At 41.4% G+C, this 15,885-nt stretch overlaps 1 protein-coding gene across 6 annotated transcripts in view; it reads left to right on the top strand.

Moving 5' to 3' along the window:
* The window catches only part of BOC (BOC cell adhesion associated, oncogene regulated), a 76,890-nt gene that overhangs the window by 36,665 nt on the left and 24,340 nt on the right, over positions 1–15,885 (top strand). For all 6 annotated transcript variants that reach the window (XM_083438293.1, XM_083438296.1, XM_083438297.1 and 3 more), the window contains 2 exons: positions 5,071–5,251; positions 6,302–6,580. In XM_083438293.1, coding sequence (XP_083294419.1) covers positions 5,167–5,251; positions 6,302–6,580 — 364 coding nt within the window. In that variant the 5' untranslated portion in view covers positions 5,071–5,166. The remainder of the gene's footprint in view (positions 1–5,070; positions 5,252–6,301; positions 6,581–15,885) is intronic.

The raw sequence follows: 15,885 nt of genomic DNA, 5'->3' as shown, positions 1-15,885 counted from the left end.
GAAGAAAGGAAGTGCATCTCCCCCCCCCCTTCCCACTCTAGTAAGGAGATTTTATCCTTTGGAGGGCTAAGGCAGTTTCCAGAGTGTGTGGAAGGCGGGCAACGCAAGGAGTAAACTGACTATTCCATTTTACTGTGATCTCACTTTGGATAAGAGGGTAGAAAGAAGTAACAGAAATGAAGGATGATGCAAGAACGCCAGCATTGCTTTTGCACCTGAGAACACTATGAATTTGGGACTGGGATATTAAGTATATTAGATTATCAGTGGAAGTCTCCTATCATACACAATTGTGATAGGCAATTGTCACTTTAGCTGGTGACATTGGTTTCTGGGTTGCAAGAGAGAGTTCACGTGCCATAATTACTTCAGTCCTTAGTCTATAAGCAAGGGTCTCAGTGGTAGAGTTGCATGATGGCTCTAAATGCTTTCAGTGGCAGTTTATTGATAACTGTCTAATTTTCTTGTAGACTATCAAAACAGCTAGAGAAGATTTGATTATACGAATATATGTGTGTTAATACAGATCCACTGACTAACATAATTTTTCTGCTTTTTATCACTTGGTCAAATGGGCAACCTACTGTAAATTTCCAGGGCTGTGGGTAGCCACATTAATCTGTTGCAGCAAAATCAACAAAGACCCTTGTGACATGTTAAAGACTAACAAATGTCATCATTGCATAAGCATTTGTGGGCTTCATCTTGAAAGCTAATGCCTTAATAAAATGTGTTAAGCCTTTAAAGTGCTACAAAACTCTTGGCTGTTTTTTCTCATAGAAATGTGTCTTTGATTTGTGATGGTGCAATACAGTACAGTAGGTGTGAAGACCTGGGAAAAATAAGAGTTTCCACCTGTTTTTTTAAAAACACCTGAGCTTTCATATCTCATTCTTCCCCTCCTTCATTGTTACTTTTTACATTTTGTCCTACAATAGCCACCAAATTCAAAAATTGTTAACAATAGCAGCATGCATTCGTGGTCTTATCTGTAAAGCATAGAAAACCCAAAAATTATATTTTTATTCAAAGGCAGTTATGTGAAAGAATACAGCAATGCCTATTCATTGATCTCTTACTGAGAAACAGCTGTTGTCAAAAGCCGTATTTGGGTGTTCTTCGTCATGCAATTCTAGTTCCTTGAGGAGTGTCAGCGGGCCATGCTAGATGGCTCTGACCCTACTTTTGTGTCCCCTTCATCACCTTCCACACATTGGTGGGTGGGGGAAACTGAATTGGGGAGGCTGCTCTATGTGTTTAGGCTCACTCCATGATTCAGAACTCTGCTTGGGCAGATGCCCCACACCAGACCTTCCCTCTTCAGTGTGTGGAAGGTAGTGAGGGGATCATGATGGAGGGGCAGGGCCAGCAAGTGTTGTCCCACTTTCCCTCTCACTCAGCAGTAATTGCAGAAGGGAGAACACCTGAATTGGGCTTAAGTTTCAGGGAATTCTCTAAATGTCATAAACCTTGAGCTTTCACTAAGAAGACTTCACATTGTACTACTCAGAAGCTGTGCACACATTTAAGGCATGTTTCCCCTCCCCCAAAGAATCATGGGAACTATAATTTGTTAAGGGTGCTGGGAACTATAGCTCTATATAGCGTAAACTACAATTTTCAGGATTCTCATTGAGGGCGCGGGCAAATGTTCTTCAAAGGTATGGTGTGTATGCAGCCACAGTCTCACCTCTATGGGAGAAACCATAAGTAGCAATTCAACAGCTGGTCTTAATGTGGTCAGTTAATGAGCTATTCCATAAGTGTCACTATTCTGTGTGGGTTTACTTGACCTATGGTCATGACCTATTGTCCTTAACATATATGGAAATGTATGAGATCGATGAGCTAATTTTTTTTCAAATACTGTACATTATTTTGTTCTTCTAAAAAATTGCCCCCTGCTTTTCCCTTTCACAAATGCGTTGCTCAAAGCAGCATAGAAGAAAGCATAAAAGTAATAGTGATCCAACCATTAAAACAAAAAATAAAATTAAGCCTGTAATCTTAGTTGACTTGCAAGTGACCTACTGTAAATCTTGTCTTGCAGATAATCACTTATCCTAATTACCATGAGCAATGATGCAGACTAATTGTTTTGTATACCTGTAGACAAAACTAATTCATGCAAACAAAAAATAATTAGAGATTACTATATTCAGATCAAGAGGGAAGCCTAAAATGTCCATTTTATGAGGTCTGATGTTCACAACATTTAAATTGTGTATTTAGCTTGGCTTTCCCGTTTCTAAAATCAGCCTTCAAGAGTGGCGTATCTAGGGCTGATGTTATAAACTGGTCTGCCACCTCAGATTCCTTGTAAATGTCACCAAAGTGGAGAAGATTAATGGATTGGTTTACATGCTTGGCCTGCACTTTTTTTAAAAGCTTTCTTTTCTATCATTTTTCAGCCCTCAGGAATGGGCTGAGAGCACATGACTAATTGTGGGCATGCCTTTTCTCCAGCATCCTGCTGCTGGCTGGCCTCTATGACAAGAAGGGGACATCATTTCTGATTGGGTTTTTTATCAATCCAGCCCAATACATGGTCAATATGGAACATAGTTCAACTTCGTAAATAGATTCTCTTTGGTACCTGACAACAGGAGCAAAAGTGGCAGAGTCAAGACTATCTTGTTTGGCAGCCCATTTAAAACCTAGACTTTCCTAATGGAAGTGTTGCAATGTCTTCTTATTTTCCTGCACGATAAAATACATAACTCGTGCACTCTTCCCTTACATCTTTTCTCATCTGAAGTAGTTCAAAGGTGAGCAAGATATTAACAGTTAAAAGTAGTCATTTTTCTTCCCCCATGCCATAGTCTTGAAGTGTTTCTTTATTTGTTTCCACCTAAATTGTACCTGTGACTAACCAGGGGCACAAACTGAAAAGTACAGACTCTTGGTTGTGTTTTATGCAGTGGGATCCTATCCTTATTTACTCATAAGTTCAATGGGAATTAGTACCAAATCACTTCTCATAGCATCACAGGCCAGTTCACTCAGCTTGTAGAACTTTGATACGTCAATCCCTTTGACTGAAGACCTGGCAGAATTGCAGTTGCCTTTAGACAGGAAACCACCTTACAGGCTTTGACAATTCTGCCTGCCTGTCTGAGTTCCCTTTTCATTTCTCCTTTCCCCAAACACCTTCTCCCTTCCCCCATTGTCCTTCATCCATTCCTCAAGTTGCAGCAAAAGTCTTGCTCATGCCCAGCAGCTGAAACACGGGCTGTTTTTCATTTAGGACCCCCCTCATAAATTTCAGATGGTGTGGTAGTAACAAGAATTGCTTGGCTGGCCCTTATTTAAGCAGCAGGGGGTCTGGAGCTGCAGGCAGCATTTCCTCAATAAAACCTTCAGATTCTAATCAACAAACACCTCTATAGCTGCCAATGTTACTATTATAGGACTCCCTCAATCTTCCTTTGTCTCTTCCTCCACCCCTCTTCTTGTTCTCTGCAGTGTATACAGATTTTTCCACATATACACACTTTTGAGCAGCATGGGGATAGGTAACGCTGATGATATTAGCTTTTACACCTCATGCATCTGATTCTCCCCCTCCTTAATCTCTGCCAATAGTGTAGTCCTTTGATTTAATGAAAGTGACTTCCATGCCCCCAGTCCATGGACAGGAAATTGTTTTTAACCTGAAGGGAAATAATTTATAAAAACAAAGTTCTTACTTTTCATTCCCTCTAATCCATTGTCCCTGTTGCACCTTTACTCGTGGGATAATGAAGGATGCAGTCCAGTCAAAGTTGAAAATTTTAAAGCTCCATTGATTGAATGGAAGAGTGAAGCATGGGCTTATATCTCTTCCCTTGGAGTTAAAAATGACTTTAAAATGCTTTACTTTGACAGTACCATGCTCAAAGTAAAGTCTAAATCTAATTTGACACTGCCTTTGAAGTCAGTGGGGTGAGGATTCTAGCCTGAGTCTGGATGCATTTATATTGGTCTGGTTTTATTTTATTTTTAAATTCCTTACTGCGGTATGTGAGCACTGTGTCTATATAGTATCTGGTGTATCCCTGTGTGACAATTTTCTGTGTCTCCTCCTTTTTACCATAATTTCTCCCCAAAAAGCTTTTCTTTTTCTGTTTTTTTCTCTGTATTGTATCTGTTTGTATTAAGAGCCCAGGGGCTGAGGAAATCTATTCATTTGTCTTTCTGTTTAAACCAAAATATTTTTTATAACCACAGCCAAGTAAAGAGGTAACAGAACTTGGCAAACAAACTATTTAAGCTGCACTTGATTGGACGTGTTCTTATTTTATGTCCTAAAAATATCCGTAATAGCACATTAGTTCACTGCGATGTTTCATTTGTGGTGGATAGAGTTTATACAATGGGAGCTAAGCAGGACTGTGTTGTTCACATATTAATTTTACTACAAATGAAAAATCCGCTGCAAGGGAATGGGTGCTGGTGGTGAAAAACAGTCATATTGATCACTACCATGAGTGTAACATGTAAACAGTGCTTATGTTCTTCCACTGAATGCTTAAGTACAGTTGCAGCTCGGTACATTGACAATCTATAGGCTTCTATATGCTTAGTTTACATGAATTTGTTGTTCCAAGAGGCAATTACTGCTGCTAACTTCAAGTAACCAAAAGCCCACTTGTTTAAATACTCATCATTCTTATCATACACTGCTATTTGCAGTATAATTGTGGCAGTTTTCTTGACCCTCTGGCTATGAGACCTTCTGGATCTTGTACTGAACCATTTATTGATTTGCTGACATCAGAGAAGATAAATGTGCACTGCGCTGCGTTCATGTTTATGACTTCCTCTTATAAACGGTCCTTGCAAAAGAGGCGATAAGATCTGAACCACCTAGTTTCTTCACCTCAAGCTGCCTTCATGGCAAGATGGAATGCCACCTTCACTTATTAGGGTTAAGAGGCACAACTATCCATGTTTGCCTTTAAATTTGTGATTCCATCCTCTGAGGACTAAATGCTGACTCTGGGTGTTGATGTGTGTCAAAAAAACTACCGGTATTCTCTTGACTCTTGACTAACCTACTATTTTATCTCTTATCTCTCTGTCATCCAGGGCACCTCACAAAGCTGAATTTCTACCCTTAAGTCCTCTGGGGCAGCTTATGGGAACTTCACTTGGCATCTTTTGCTCCAGACTCCTCTGCATGGGATGGCCATGATATCAGAGGGGGAAAGACCAATGACTGCTATCATCTGTTTGCTCTTGGCATCTGCTGGTTGCATTGCAAATTTGGGTGAGTTCCCCCCCCCCATTTCCCCCTAATAAATGTTTAGGGAAGCTTTTAATGTTTGATGTATTACAGTATTTTAATATTTTTTTGGAAGCTGCCCAGAGTGGCTGGGGAAGCCCAGCCAGATGGGCGGGGTATAAATAATAAATTATTATTATTATTATTAAGCTGCTGCATTTTCAAGGACTCAACTTTATTTCCATTTTGCTTATGGGATTGATCCTACTTCTCAACTTTCAAATGCTGCCTTCCCTTTAATCTTTTTCTGTAGCGTTATTTTCAGCCACTTACGACTGCTTTCAAATCCCAAGTCAACATTTGAGAATCATTGCTGAGTCATGAAATGTGCTGCTCACCTGGAGTGAGTAGCAATTGCCTGTGGGCGAGCAGGCAAATGTCAAACTCACCTAATTCCAGAAGTGGTATACCTCTAACCATGAAGTGATGGGGACAAAATAACAGAAGAGGCCTTTCTTTCTTTATGAGATTTCCAGGGCTACGGTATATCCCTGTTAAAAACAGAATGTTGTCCTTTGATCTGATTCAGCAAGACAGTTCTTACATTCCACTTTGTACTGCTTTTTTACTTAGTCACCATAGGACAGTACTTTGCTTCTCTCACTATGGAAGCTGAATATTACAGATGTTCTCTGTGTGTACTGCCTCTCCTGAAGTAGAGGGCAGGACAGAGAGAGAGAAGGCAGCTAGAATACTGTGCGGTGGAACATGCCTTTACTTACATATAAAGCCTCACTAACAGCATGGTGCCCTTGTTGAGACTGAAGATCCATATCCCTAAGGTGAAGTCTCAACAGTTGAATGTGATGTATTCTTATGATCTTAGTAATAAGTAACCAACCACTAAATGCCAATAGCCTTCAACCTTTGGTATCACCTTTATCCATTTTTATTGAAGAATGGTTAATGCATGACAAGCCTAAACAATGTGAATGTGATTAGAATGTAGATAGCTGGTACCTACAGTTTAGTAGATCTACCTCCCTTTTGTAAACCAGTGTTCATGAGGATTTCTCAACTGTCCTCCTTTTTCAGGTCAATCTCGTCAGGTCACCGTGCAGCCTGCTTCTGTGGTCCAGAAGTATGGTGGCTTGGTGAGCTTGAGGTGCGTGGTCGAGCCCTTGACTGTAAATGTGTCCTGGAGACTAAACGGAAAGGAGCTGCTTCCCTCAGATGACATCCTGGGGATCCATGTTGATCAGAGATTGCTTACCGTGGCTTCCTTAAACAACGACACAGTGGGCCGGTACCAGTGCATAGCCCGTGTGCCTGAAGGTGTTGTTGCCAGTGTTCCAGCCATGGTAACATTAGCTAGTGAGTAGCTTTGCTTCTTTTCCTCAATGTACAACGCATTGTCTTTAGTTGCCTGATTCAGTGTTAATCAGATGATCTAAGCATCCTTCATTCTCAGACATAGGATATATTTTGGATGTGAATGCTGGCCTCATGCTGGGTTAGCACTGTTACACATATGCTTCGCAACAAGCCTCATTTTGGAGTGAAGAAGAGCGCCTTGTACTTGTCTGACCTCACATAGGCACTCCCACAATAGGACTAAGTAGGATACTCAGATTGGGATGCTGGCATTGTTTAAGAGTCAAGAGTTCTAACATGGCAAGCCCACAAGGTAAATGCTATTATGTGTATGAGTCATAGGACAGAACTGCCTAGTAACCTGTCTTGACTAGTATCAGGAGGGTTCCCTCTTCAGGGCACCACAGGGCGTGGAGGGAAATAGAGAAAGGAGATATGCCTCTAAAAGATTGAAGGAGATACATTTGTGCAAAACAGGGGCTGGTTTTGTTTCAAAGCCAAGAATTATTGGCTTGTCATCAAGATATTAATCAGAAGTGAAATGTTTAGGTTGGGCCGGGTTAGAAAAGGAGAATGGAACAGCAGCTCCAAGGCTCCATGGGAGGGGTCTGCCATTGGGTTGAAGCCTTTTGGGGATTTGGAGTGAGCTCTGCAGTTAGATTAAGTTTCGGAGAGTGCATTCCAGAGCAGAATGGGGGCTGTGTTTTGCTTGTGGGCTCATAGAGGAGGGGAGTGAAAAGGTGGATGAGATTACTCAGAGCATGGTTTGCATTTAACAGGGACTGGGAAAGTGCTGCTTGCTCAGCCTCTTAGCACAGTTGTTTTGCTTATGGGCCTTTCTAGTGTTCCCTCAAATGTTTTTTATTTGGACAAAGCGGTCATTGTTCAGCCTACCTGGCTGATGGCTATCCATTCCAGCCTCAGTGAATGAGGGGAGTCAGGCTTCCACAGCAGAGCTTCTAGTAAATCTCCTTGAACATCCATAAAATCTGGTCCACAGATCCAGCTTGCTTTTGTAAACTGTTGCTGTTGAAATAAAACAGTTTTAATTAAAACTAAGAAGACAGCGACGTTAGCTAGTGATGTTACATCACAAAAAGGCCATTTACAATATTCACTTCCAGAAGTAGCTATAGTTGGGAATAATATGTGATTATTAAATAATCTTGTATGCAAAAACTAAATGAGGCGGGTATATTTCAGCACAATGTATGCTGTTTGCTAATAATAAATGTAGACTGTGAAAATAATATGGAAAAAGACCCAGAACGCATATTTTCCTAGATTCCATGTGAAATAGTTAAATTAGGAATGTGTGCTATTAGAAAAAAATGGAGAAAAGTAACAACCAAGAACGTGATGTCAGATGTCCAGATTCAAAGTTTCCAGTGTACACAGACGAGGAAGTAACACCTGTTTTTCTAGAGCTTATGTGAATTGGAGACACATAAAATTTTCCACCAAGTCACTTTGAATTTGAGCCCATTGATACAGGCTAAACTTCCATACATATTTACTGGAAAACTCCAAGACTCGCCAATCCTGCTTGCATGCTGCATTAAGCCATAGTTAAAAACAAGCTGTGACTGAATGTGCAGTGTGCTCATGCATGCAGCTAAATGGTTCTTGCCCCAGTCCTCCCTCGCTGCCGCCATACCACTAAGAAACAACTCAGAGTCTGGCTTGTCATGACATTTGAATCTAGACCATGAGTAGTAACCAAGGTTTGTTCTTGGTTTAGTGCTTGTGGTTTGTTTATGGGCACAAACCACAAACCTGGGTTCAGACATCACCATTCTAGTTGTTTCCCAGTGTTGGGCAGCAATACTACCAGGAGAGGAGTGGAGTGAGAATTTTTCAGCAGTGTGCACCATCATAACATGGGCACCGAAGGAACCCCTACTAAAATTAGGCTAGAGGCTTTGATAACTGACTGAAATAACACTAAGGACAGAGTGACATTAACTTGTTGGTGGACTTGTAGGGCCAATTGGATTTCTCCCTTCCCTTCAGCCTGCTTAAATTTGCACATTGTTAGATCATGTGCCATTTCAAACCAGGTTGACAGGAAAGAGTTGATTCACTGTGTACCCATATTGCCAGTGTGCTTATGTTGAATTGTTAGTGAAGATTCTGTATGTTACAGGTTTTGAATTATTGCCTTTAAAACAATAGTTTAATGTTATCATGCGTGTTTGTTCATTTGTTGTTTTGCATAAAACAAAATTTGCTTAAATAAAAGATAATCACAATATTTTCCCTTTTGTGTATGAAAGGAAGAGGCGCAGCTGGTAATTTTATTCCCTACATGTATGAAGTGAACACTGACAGACTGAATATGATAAGCTACATAATATGCAAGAAGATCTATTACGTCTTATCATTTGTAAACACAGAGATAGTCAAAAGATATCTGTTCAAAAGATGCCCATCCAATTTCTGTTGTATGCTAGTTGCTGAACATTTGCTCCACGTGCTGTTGAGAGAAAGCCATGAACACAAAAAGGCAAAATGCCTCTTAGATATTGAGAGAGCTGGACAGGTAGGCAGCTTATGGGACTTAAGTTTTAGTGGCAAAGTACATGCTTTGCATGCAAAAGGTTGCATATTCAGTCCCTGGTATCTTGGAAAGAATCCAGTCAGAATCCTGGAGAGCCACTTTCACTGTAGACAATTCTGAGATAGGTGGACCAACAATCTGACTTGGTATAAGACAACTACTTGTGTTCATTCTTTCGGGGAAGGATGCTGGCGTCATTGAGACTAAAGGTGTAAAGGGAAAGAGCACTGGCCTCTGGCCCCAGCCCTCCAAGGAAAGTGACACCTTGGAAAGGACAAGACTAGCCTAGCCCCAGCCATCAACCAGAGAATGAGTAGCTGCAAGAACCTGCTCTCCTGCACCAGGAGAAGGAAGTCTGCCATGTCCCTTGGGGTTGCACAAGTGAGGGAAAAGTCACCCTTATCTCTGCCACTGGCCAGAGCAACAAGGGCTTGGTTTTGTTGCAAGCTGCCTTGGAAACTGGTAGTTTGAAAGGTGAAGTATACTTCTGGATGCAGAAGATAGGCAAGGAGAGCAGTACCTTATAGGAACCCTGAGGATGCCCTAGAACAGTATGTGGTGGAGAAGTTTCAAAAAAATTGAGGAGTCTGTTGGGGTTTAGTTGAGAAAGAAGTTGCAATTCAAGCCCAATGGAGGTTGTTCAGAGGTATTCAGAGTAGGCATCTGGGCCCATTGTGGAAAGAGAGAAGCAGAGGGACACATAAAAAGAGAAAGGGGATGTGGGCAGACATCCCTGGTTGTCAAACAAAGATGGATCCAAGAGAATCCTTATTCAGGATTCCTCCCCTCCTTTTTTAAAAACAACCTCCTCCTTTGGTTCTTGGAAGGTATGTTTTAGAGACTATATCTCCGTCTCTTTGGTGACAGTTAAGGTTTCTTACGAGGTTTACACATTGCCCTTCCTGTTTCCCAAAGGCACCATGTCTGAATGGGATTATCCCTGCCAATATTTTTGACATGTTGGCAGCTGAACTTTAGCCTTGGGATATGCCTGCCTTTAGTGCAGAGATGCTGATTGACACCCTTGAGCTGGTCCCTGCTCAGGCTACTTTGGAGAACCAGTTGAGACTAGCCGTTAATTCCTTTAGCAGATTTTTTTAAACGTAGAGATAAATTGACTATTGTTATATAGTCCTTGACAGAGGGAAGGAAATGTAGAAATGGTAGACTTGTTAAAGCAACAATAGAGTTGCAGTTGCTCGTATTAGCTGGTGAATGTGTGCAACCGCTCCCAAGCAAAGATAAATACAGGAAAATAATCTTCACACATGGCAGTGTACATCTTTTATTTGTTGCAGTTATATTATTCATGAAGGGAAAATGTTGCACGTGAACTGGCATTCTCTGATAAATACTACCTGTTTCTGACTCTGATGGTTGCATAGGAAATCCTGTGCACAAGGATAGGGATGCTTGAGAAATTCATTCGCTTCATATTCCAAAGTGAACAGACCTAATCTGTACCCTCCTGACTAATGCAACACTCTACATTTGCTGTATTCAGTGTTGCTTGAATCCTAGTTGTTTTCTGCCTCTGAGCAAAAATTGGAATAAAAGACCCCCAAACTAAACACACAAATGGAATGCTAGAAGGGTTCATTGTAGCCAAAGTACAGAAGGATTCTCTCCAACAGTATTTTCAATGCAATGTCCCTCCTTCCGAAATGGATCTTTTGCTGCCTCCAGCTAGCTAGATTGGGAAGAACCCTGTTTAAAACTGTTTAAAACTGGCCAGATTCCCTGTCAGCAGAAGCCCTGTGCAAGTACTTCGACTTGCACAGTGCGGTTTCCCTCTCTTCCCCTATGTGCCCTCTAGAATGGGCTCTGGTGGCAAGTTCTGAGAACCCCCAGAACAGCCTATGGCGGGAGGAGGAGGGGGGGTCCAGCAAGCTGCAATGTTTGTGTGAATGGAATGTTCAACACAGCACAATGCTGAATTTCAGCATATAATTATTATCAGCAGACACCTCTCAAAACTGAAATTGTGGCAAGATGAGGCAAGAAAAAAGATGATAAAAAATGTGGAATTCAGTAAATATGTAACTAGCATATTTGCTAATATAATGAAAGAGGGCCAGTTTCAGCATAAACAAAAACAGCTGGCTGTTCTAATTAACACCAGGTGAACTTAGCATTGTATATGAAGAATTCAAAGAAGAAGAAGAGGCAGTCTGCTTTGTAAACAAAATTATCTTGTGTATTACCTAAAAAACCTACAGTTTTGTGAAGCATCCTTCGTTTTCATTTGTGTGCTCCATTCTGAATATTAAGCTATCAAAGCAGCCTTCAGCTGGAGCTGGACACCTGGGTGTTAGCTTTTTGCAAAGTGGCAGTGGGCAGTGACCCTTGCACAGAGGCATCTTTGGGGACCTGGGGGCATTTGCAGCTGTCTTTTCAACAACAAAAAACCTCATTTTTCATTTTGCTTCTGTCAGGGCCTCTAATCTGATAAGTCCCTTGATACAGCTGTTGGCTCCATGTTGAAAAGCCATTTTCACCCTCTAAGAACTTCCAGGGTAGAATTACAGCGAGGGAGAGAAGGAAATGAAAACATAGGACTGTTCCTGGATTTATATAATGGTGATAGTAGACGTGTGAGGAGATAAATGGAATATGTGATACACAAGTTTGGAAGGCTGGATAGGATATGTATATATGCAAGGTAGGGAAGGATGTCTGAAAGATGTGTGGCGGCTATGCACATCTTTGCATCTGGGGATGTGGGTTTACAGTAGAGAGCGGGGGAGAGGCTGCACGTATACAAGTACACGTAAAGTACATTAGTGACAGTGTCATAGGAACACAGCAGCTGAGAACAGAAGGAGGATATGTTTTAGGTATGTAAGAAAGGTGGAGATAATGGAACTGTGAACTTACATGGGGTGGAATTCAACATCTTGCTAAGGTGATCATCCCGTCAGTGCAAGCATTTCTGTTTGCCAGGTGGGAGGATCTCCCCTCTCCTTCCTGACATGCTGGGAGTTTTCTTACAGATTTGAGGAGGGCTCAGAGAAGGGGTGGAAGTCTTGTTGCAGTAGAGCACGGTTGTCCAACTTCCAAGAGACTGCGATCTACAACCACTATAAAAAAAGTAGGGAAGCCAAGGTTGTTCAGCTTTTTTTATGGAAGCCAAAGTTGTTCAGCTTTTTTTCTTTTTGGGGGCAGAGGAGGATCCCACGATTGACCAGGGGCATCCCGCAATCGAGAGCCAGTGTGGTGTAGTGGTTAAGAGCGGTAGTCACGTAATCTGGGTAACCGGGTTCGCGTCTCCGCTCCTTCACATGCAGCTGCTGGGTGACCTTGGGCCAGTCACAGTCTCTCAGCCCCACTCACCTCACAGAGTGTTTGTTGTGGGGGAGGAAGGGAAAGGAGAATGTTAGCCGCTTTGAGACTCCTTAAAGGGAGTGAAAGGCGGGATATCAAATCCAAACTCTTCTTCTTCTTCTTCAGTAGATCACCATCAACCTGTTGGACAGCCCTGCACTAGAGGGTCTCTGTGATCACTTCCATTGCATAATGACTTAGCAGAATCTGGCCCATGATGTTTTGTGGGTGTATCAAGAGTCCCAGTCTCCTAATCTTCAAGGCACCAATCTCTGTGCTGGTTGCTGCTGGGCTATATGGACTTGTAGGACCAGCATGATTGCACAACCACTGTCACACCAAAACAGTAACAGTCAGTTTAAACATCTGCAGTAGGACGTGGCTCTTCTCTCAGATATTCTTTGTTCCTACGCTATTATAGCCATTTCAACTCTTAAGAGGTTTGCTTACGTTGTATATGAAGTGAGTTAGCAATGCAGCCAGAGTTTAATGGAAGCCAGGCAAAGTGCTCCACCATTCTGTATTCCTGTAGCTTAAATGTGGATTACCAGTGAAACATATCATATTCTGCTTTGCATTAAAAGAGGCTTTTAGTCATTTTCTTTTCCTGAACTTGCATCTTTCCACAGTAATCCTTTGCTGAATTTGATGTAATAATATATTTGGAGATTTGGTCATTTTAATTATTTTTAATTTATTTCCCCCCAGAAGCACTTCTTTCTGTCTAGTACATTTTCTTCTGCCTAATGTTATCCATCGTGGGATTTGAGTCCTTCAGAAACTGGGGACAAACTTAAGGACAAACCTTCAGAAACTGGGGACAAACTTTGCAAAAATCACCAAATTTGGGCAAGATGGATGGCAACTAACTAAGTAAAGAACAGTGCCAGTTTAAAGCAATATGTTATCTGGGACCGAAGGCAAACTGACAGCAGATGTTCTTAATTTTACATTTCAGTTCAGTTTAAGAGCTCCTTGGCTTCTTATATATAGAACACAGATTTCAAGTTCCAAACAACATCAGTGTAGTGGCTGGCAGTTTTTCTTTACGATTGTTCTGTTTTACTCCAAAGCTCGTAATAACACACTACTCCTTTTTGTTGTATATCTGTTTTCTTCACTTTGGCTTCTCTCTCCCCCCCCCCCCCCTTCTTCTTCTTCTTCTTCTTCTTCAAACCAAACAAAAATCCTGAAGCTGAGTTGTAAAGTCTCTTGCCAATATGCAGTAGTAATTACAGACAGTTTTATCTTCTAGCTAAAGTGTGGGGAACTGGATATGGCAGGTGGGCAAGATATTGATCTACTCCCCCAATCCCCACAAACTATTTTGGTAGGTAGACCACCTATCCAGCACCTAACATCCCTATGATGCAAGCTAAAATGTTTTTCTTCAGCCTATATAGTTTGGAATTGTATTGGGCAAAGGCTCAGTGTTTTTGGGGGGTTTTCTATCTTAAAATTACAGGTGCAGTGAAGGCTAGACTCCGTCATACAACTCTTCCCAAAAAAAGTGGAGCTGTTGCTATAATTTACTATGACCCTGTTTGCACGGCACATTAGATCATAGTTTGTTTTTATGTATAGTTTAATATGAATGCAGAGTGGGCTAGTGCACACTGCTGGAAAGTTCTTGCTCTGCTCCCCTGCTACTGTGCTGTATGTAAATAAGCCAGAGTCTGGCTTGTTGTGACATCCAAACCCATGCTTGTGTTTTGTTTTTCTCCAAACAAACTAGGAATAGTAACCAAGCTTTGTTCTTGACTTACTGCTTGTAGTCTGTTTAGGAGATATAAACCATGATACTGGGTTTTGCCACTTTGACAAGCCAGACAGTGGCTTGTTTTCCCTCTTGTACTGCAGTGCGCAGAGCAGAGTCCACTTGCAGCATTCATGTTGCTGTGTGTACACATTAAGCCATAATTTTCTCTCAACTATGGTTTTAAGTGTGAACCAGGCCTATACAATTACAACTTGCTTTCTCAAGAGACAGTTGAAGGCCAAGAGGACAGAGCGTTAGACATAGACCTGTGCTTGTTTCGTGTGTTTCAGATGAGCAGATATACGGTGTATTTAATATTAGCAACATATCCCATGACAAGTGAGGTGGCTACATTTCCTCCCACATGTATGGAGAGCCACAACTGAAATAAGCTTTCTGTGCATTACAAACTGCGCATGATGTAGCTGGCAAATCTTGAATGTGTGAATATCCCTGTTACGCCATATTACTTTTTAAAGATGCAGGCATACTCTACCAAGTTGCACCAGTACAGTGGTACCTCAGGTTAAGAACTTAATTCGTTCTGGATGTCCGTTCTTAACCTGAAACTGTTCTTAATCTGAGGTACCACTTTACCTAATGGGGCCTCCCGCCGCACCACCACCGCACGATTTCTGTTCTCATCCTGAAGCAAAGTTCTTAACCCGAGATACTATTTCTGGGTTAGCGGAGTCTGTAACCTGAAGTGTCTGTAACCCGAGGTACCACTGTATTATAAAAGTGACAGAATATTGATGTGGAAATCTGATCTTCCTATAGATCAGAGATTAATTTTCTCTGTTTTCCTGTTGGGGAATTTGAGGGCATGGGGAAAATAAAGTGACATAAGTAAAAAAGGTAGCAGAGATGTAAATGCATTCCAGAAGATAAGTCATGGTTCTTTTCTATTATGAAAAAGCCATTCTTACCCTTGTGAAACTGAGCTTGGGTTGCGTCTTCCTTCTACAAGCAAACCTTGTAATAGCAGAAAATGTTTTATATTCCATCTGCAAAGAAAGTTGTTCCCCAGTGGCTTGGCTTGCAGAAGTGTTGGGCTGTTCTTTCTCTGCTCATTGGCTGAGACGACTTTGGCTGTTTTTTTGTTTAAAGCTCTGGATCTGCTTTTGTGCATACATATCCTTTGCCAGTAATCTTGGAGCCTTTGCCTTGGCTCTGGGATTCAAAAATGGCTGTGATGAATTTGGACCACCAGGATGCACATTAATTTTTCCTGATTCTATTTGTATTTTGTTGATCAGATGAATGTGTGATGTCAGCAGCCAAGCTTTCAAATCTTTTCTCCCACCACTGTTTTCTGTGTCTCCTAACATTTTGTCCCATGAGAAAGAGAAATGGGAAAATAAAGTCAGCACCACTCTCTCCTTAATTTTTGTCCCATCGATATCTTGGGAGTGAAGAATTAACCTCCCATCTGTCTGCAATACCCAGTGGAAACATGGCTCTCCCTCCCCAGCCTGCCTTTAAAGAATTAATCACTTTTCTGAAGTTCACTCCTTTACACCTTCTTTTTACTTTTATTATTATTATTTTAGTTGCATGATGCCGAGACATTCCTGAAGCATTAAACATGTTTGCTGCAAATCATTTTTATGTCTTTGTTAAGTCTCTCCCCTCCTTCCCTTCTTGAATCCAGGCACTAGC

Source organism: Podarcis tiliguerta, assembly GCF_965153285.1.
Source record: "Podarcis tiliguerta genome assembly, chromosome: 4".
Classification (NCBI taxonomy): domain Eukaryota; kingdom Metazoa; phylum Chordata; class Lepidosauria; order Squamata; family Lacertidae; genus Podarcis; species Podarcis tiliguerta.
This window is presented reverse-complemented; position numbering and strand designations above follow the sequence as displayed.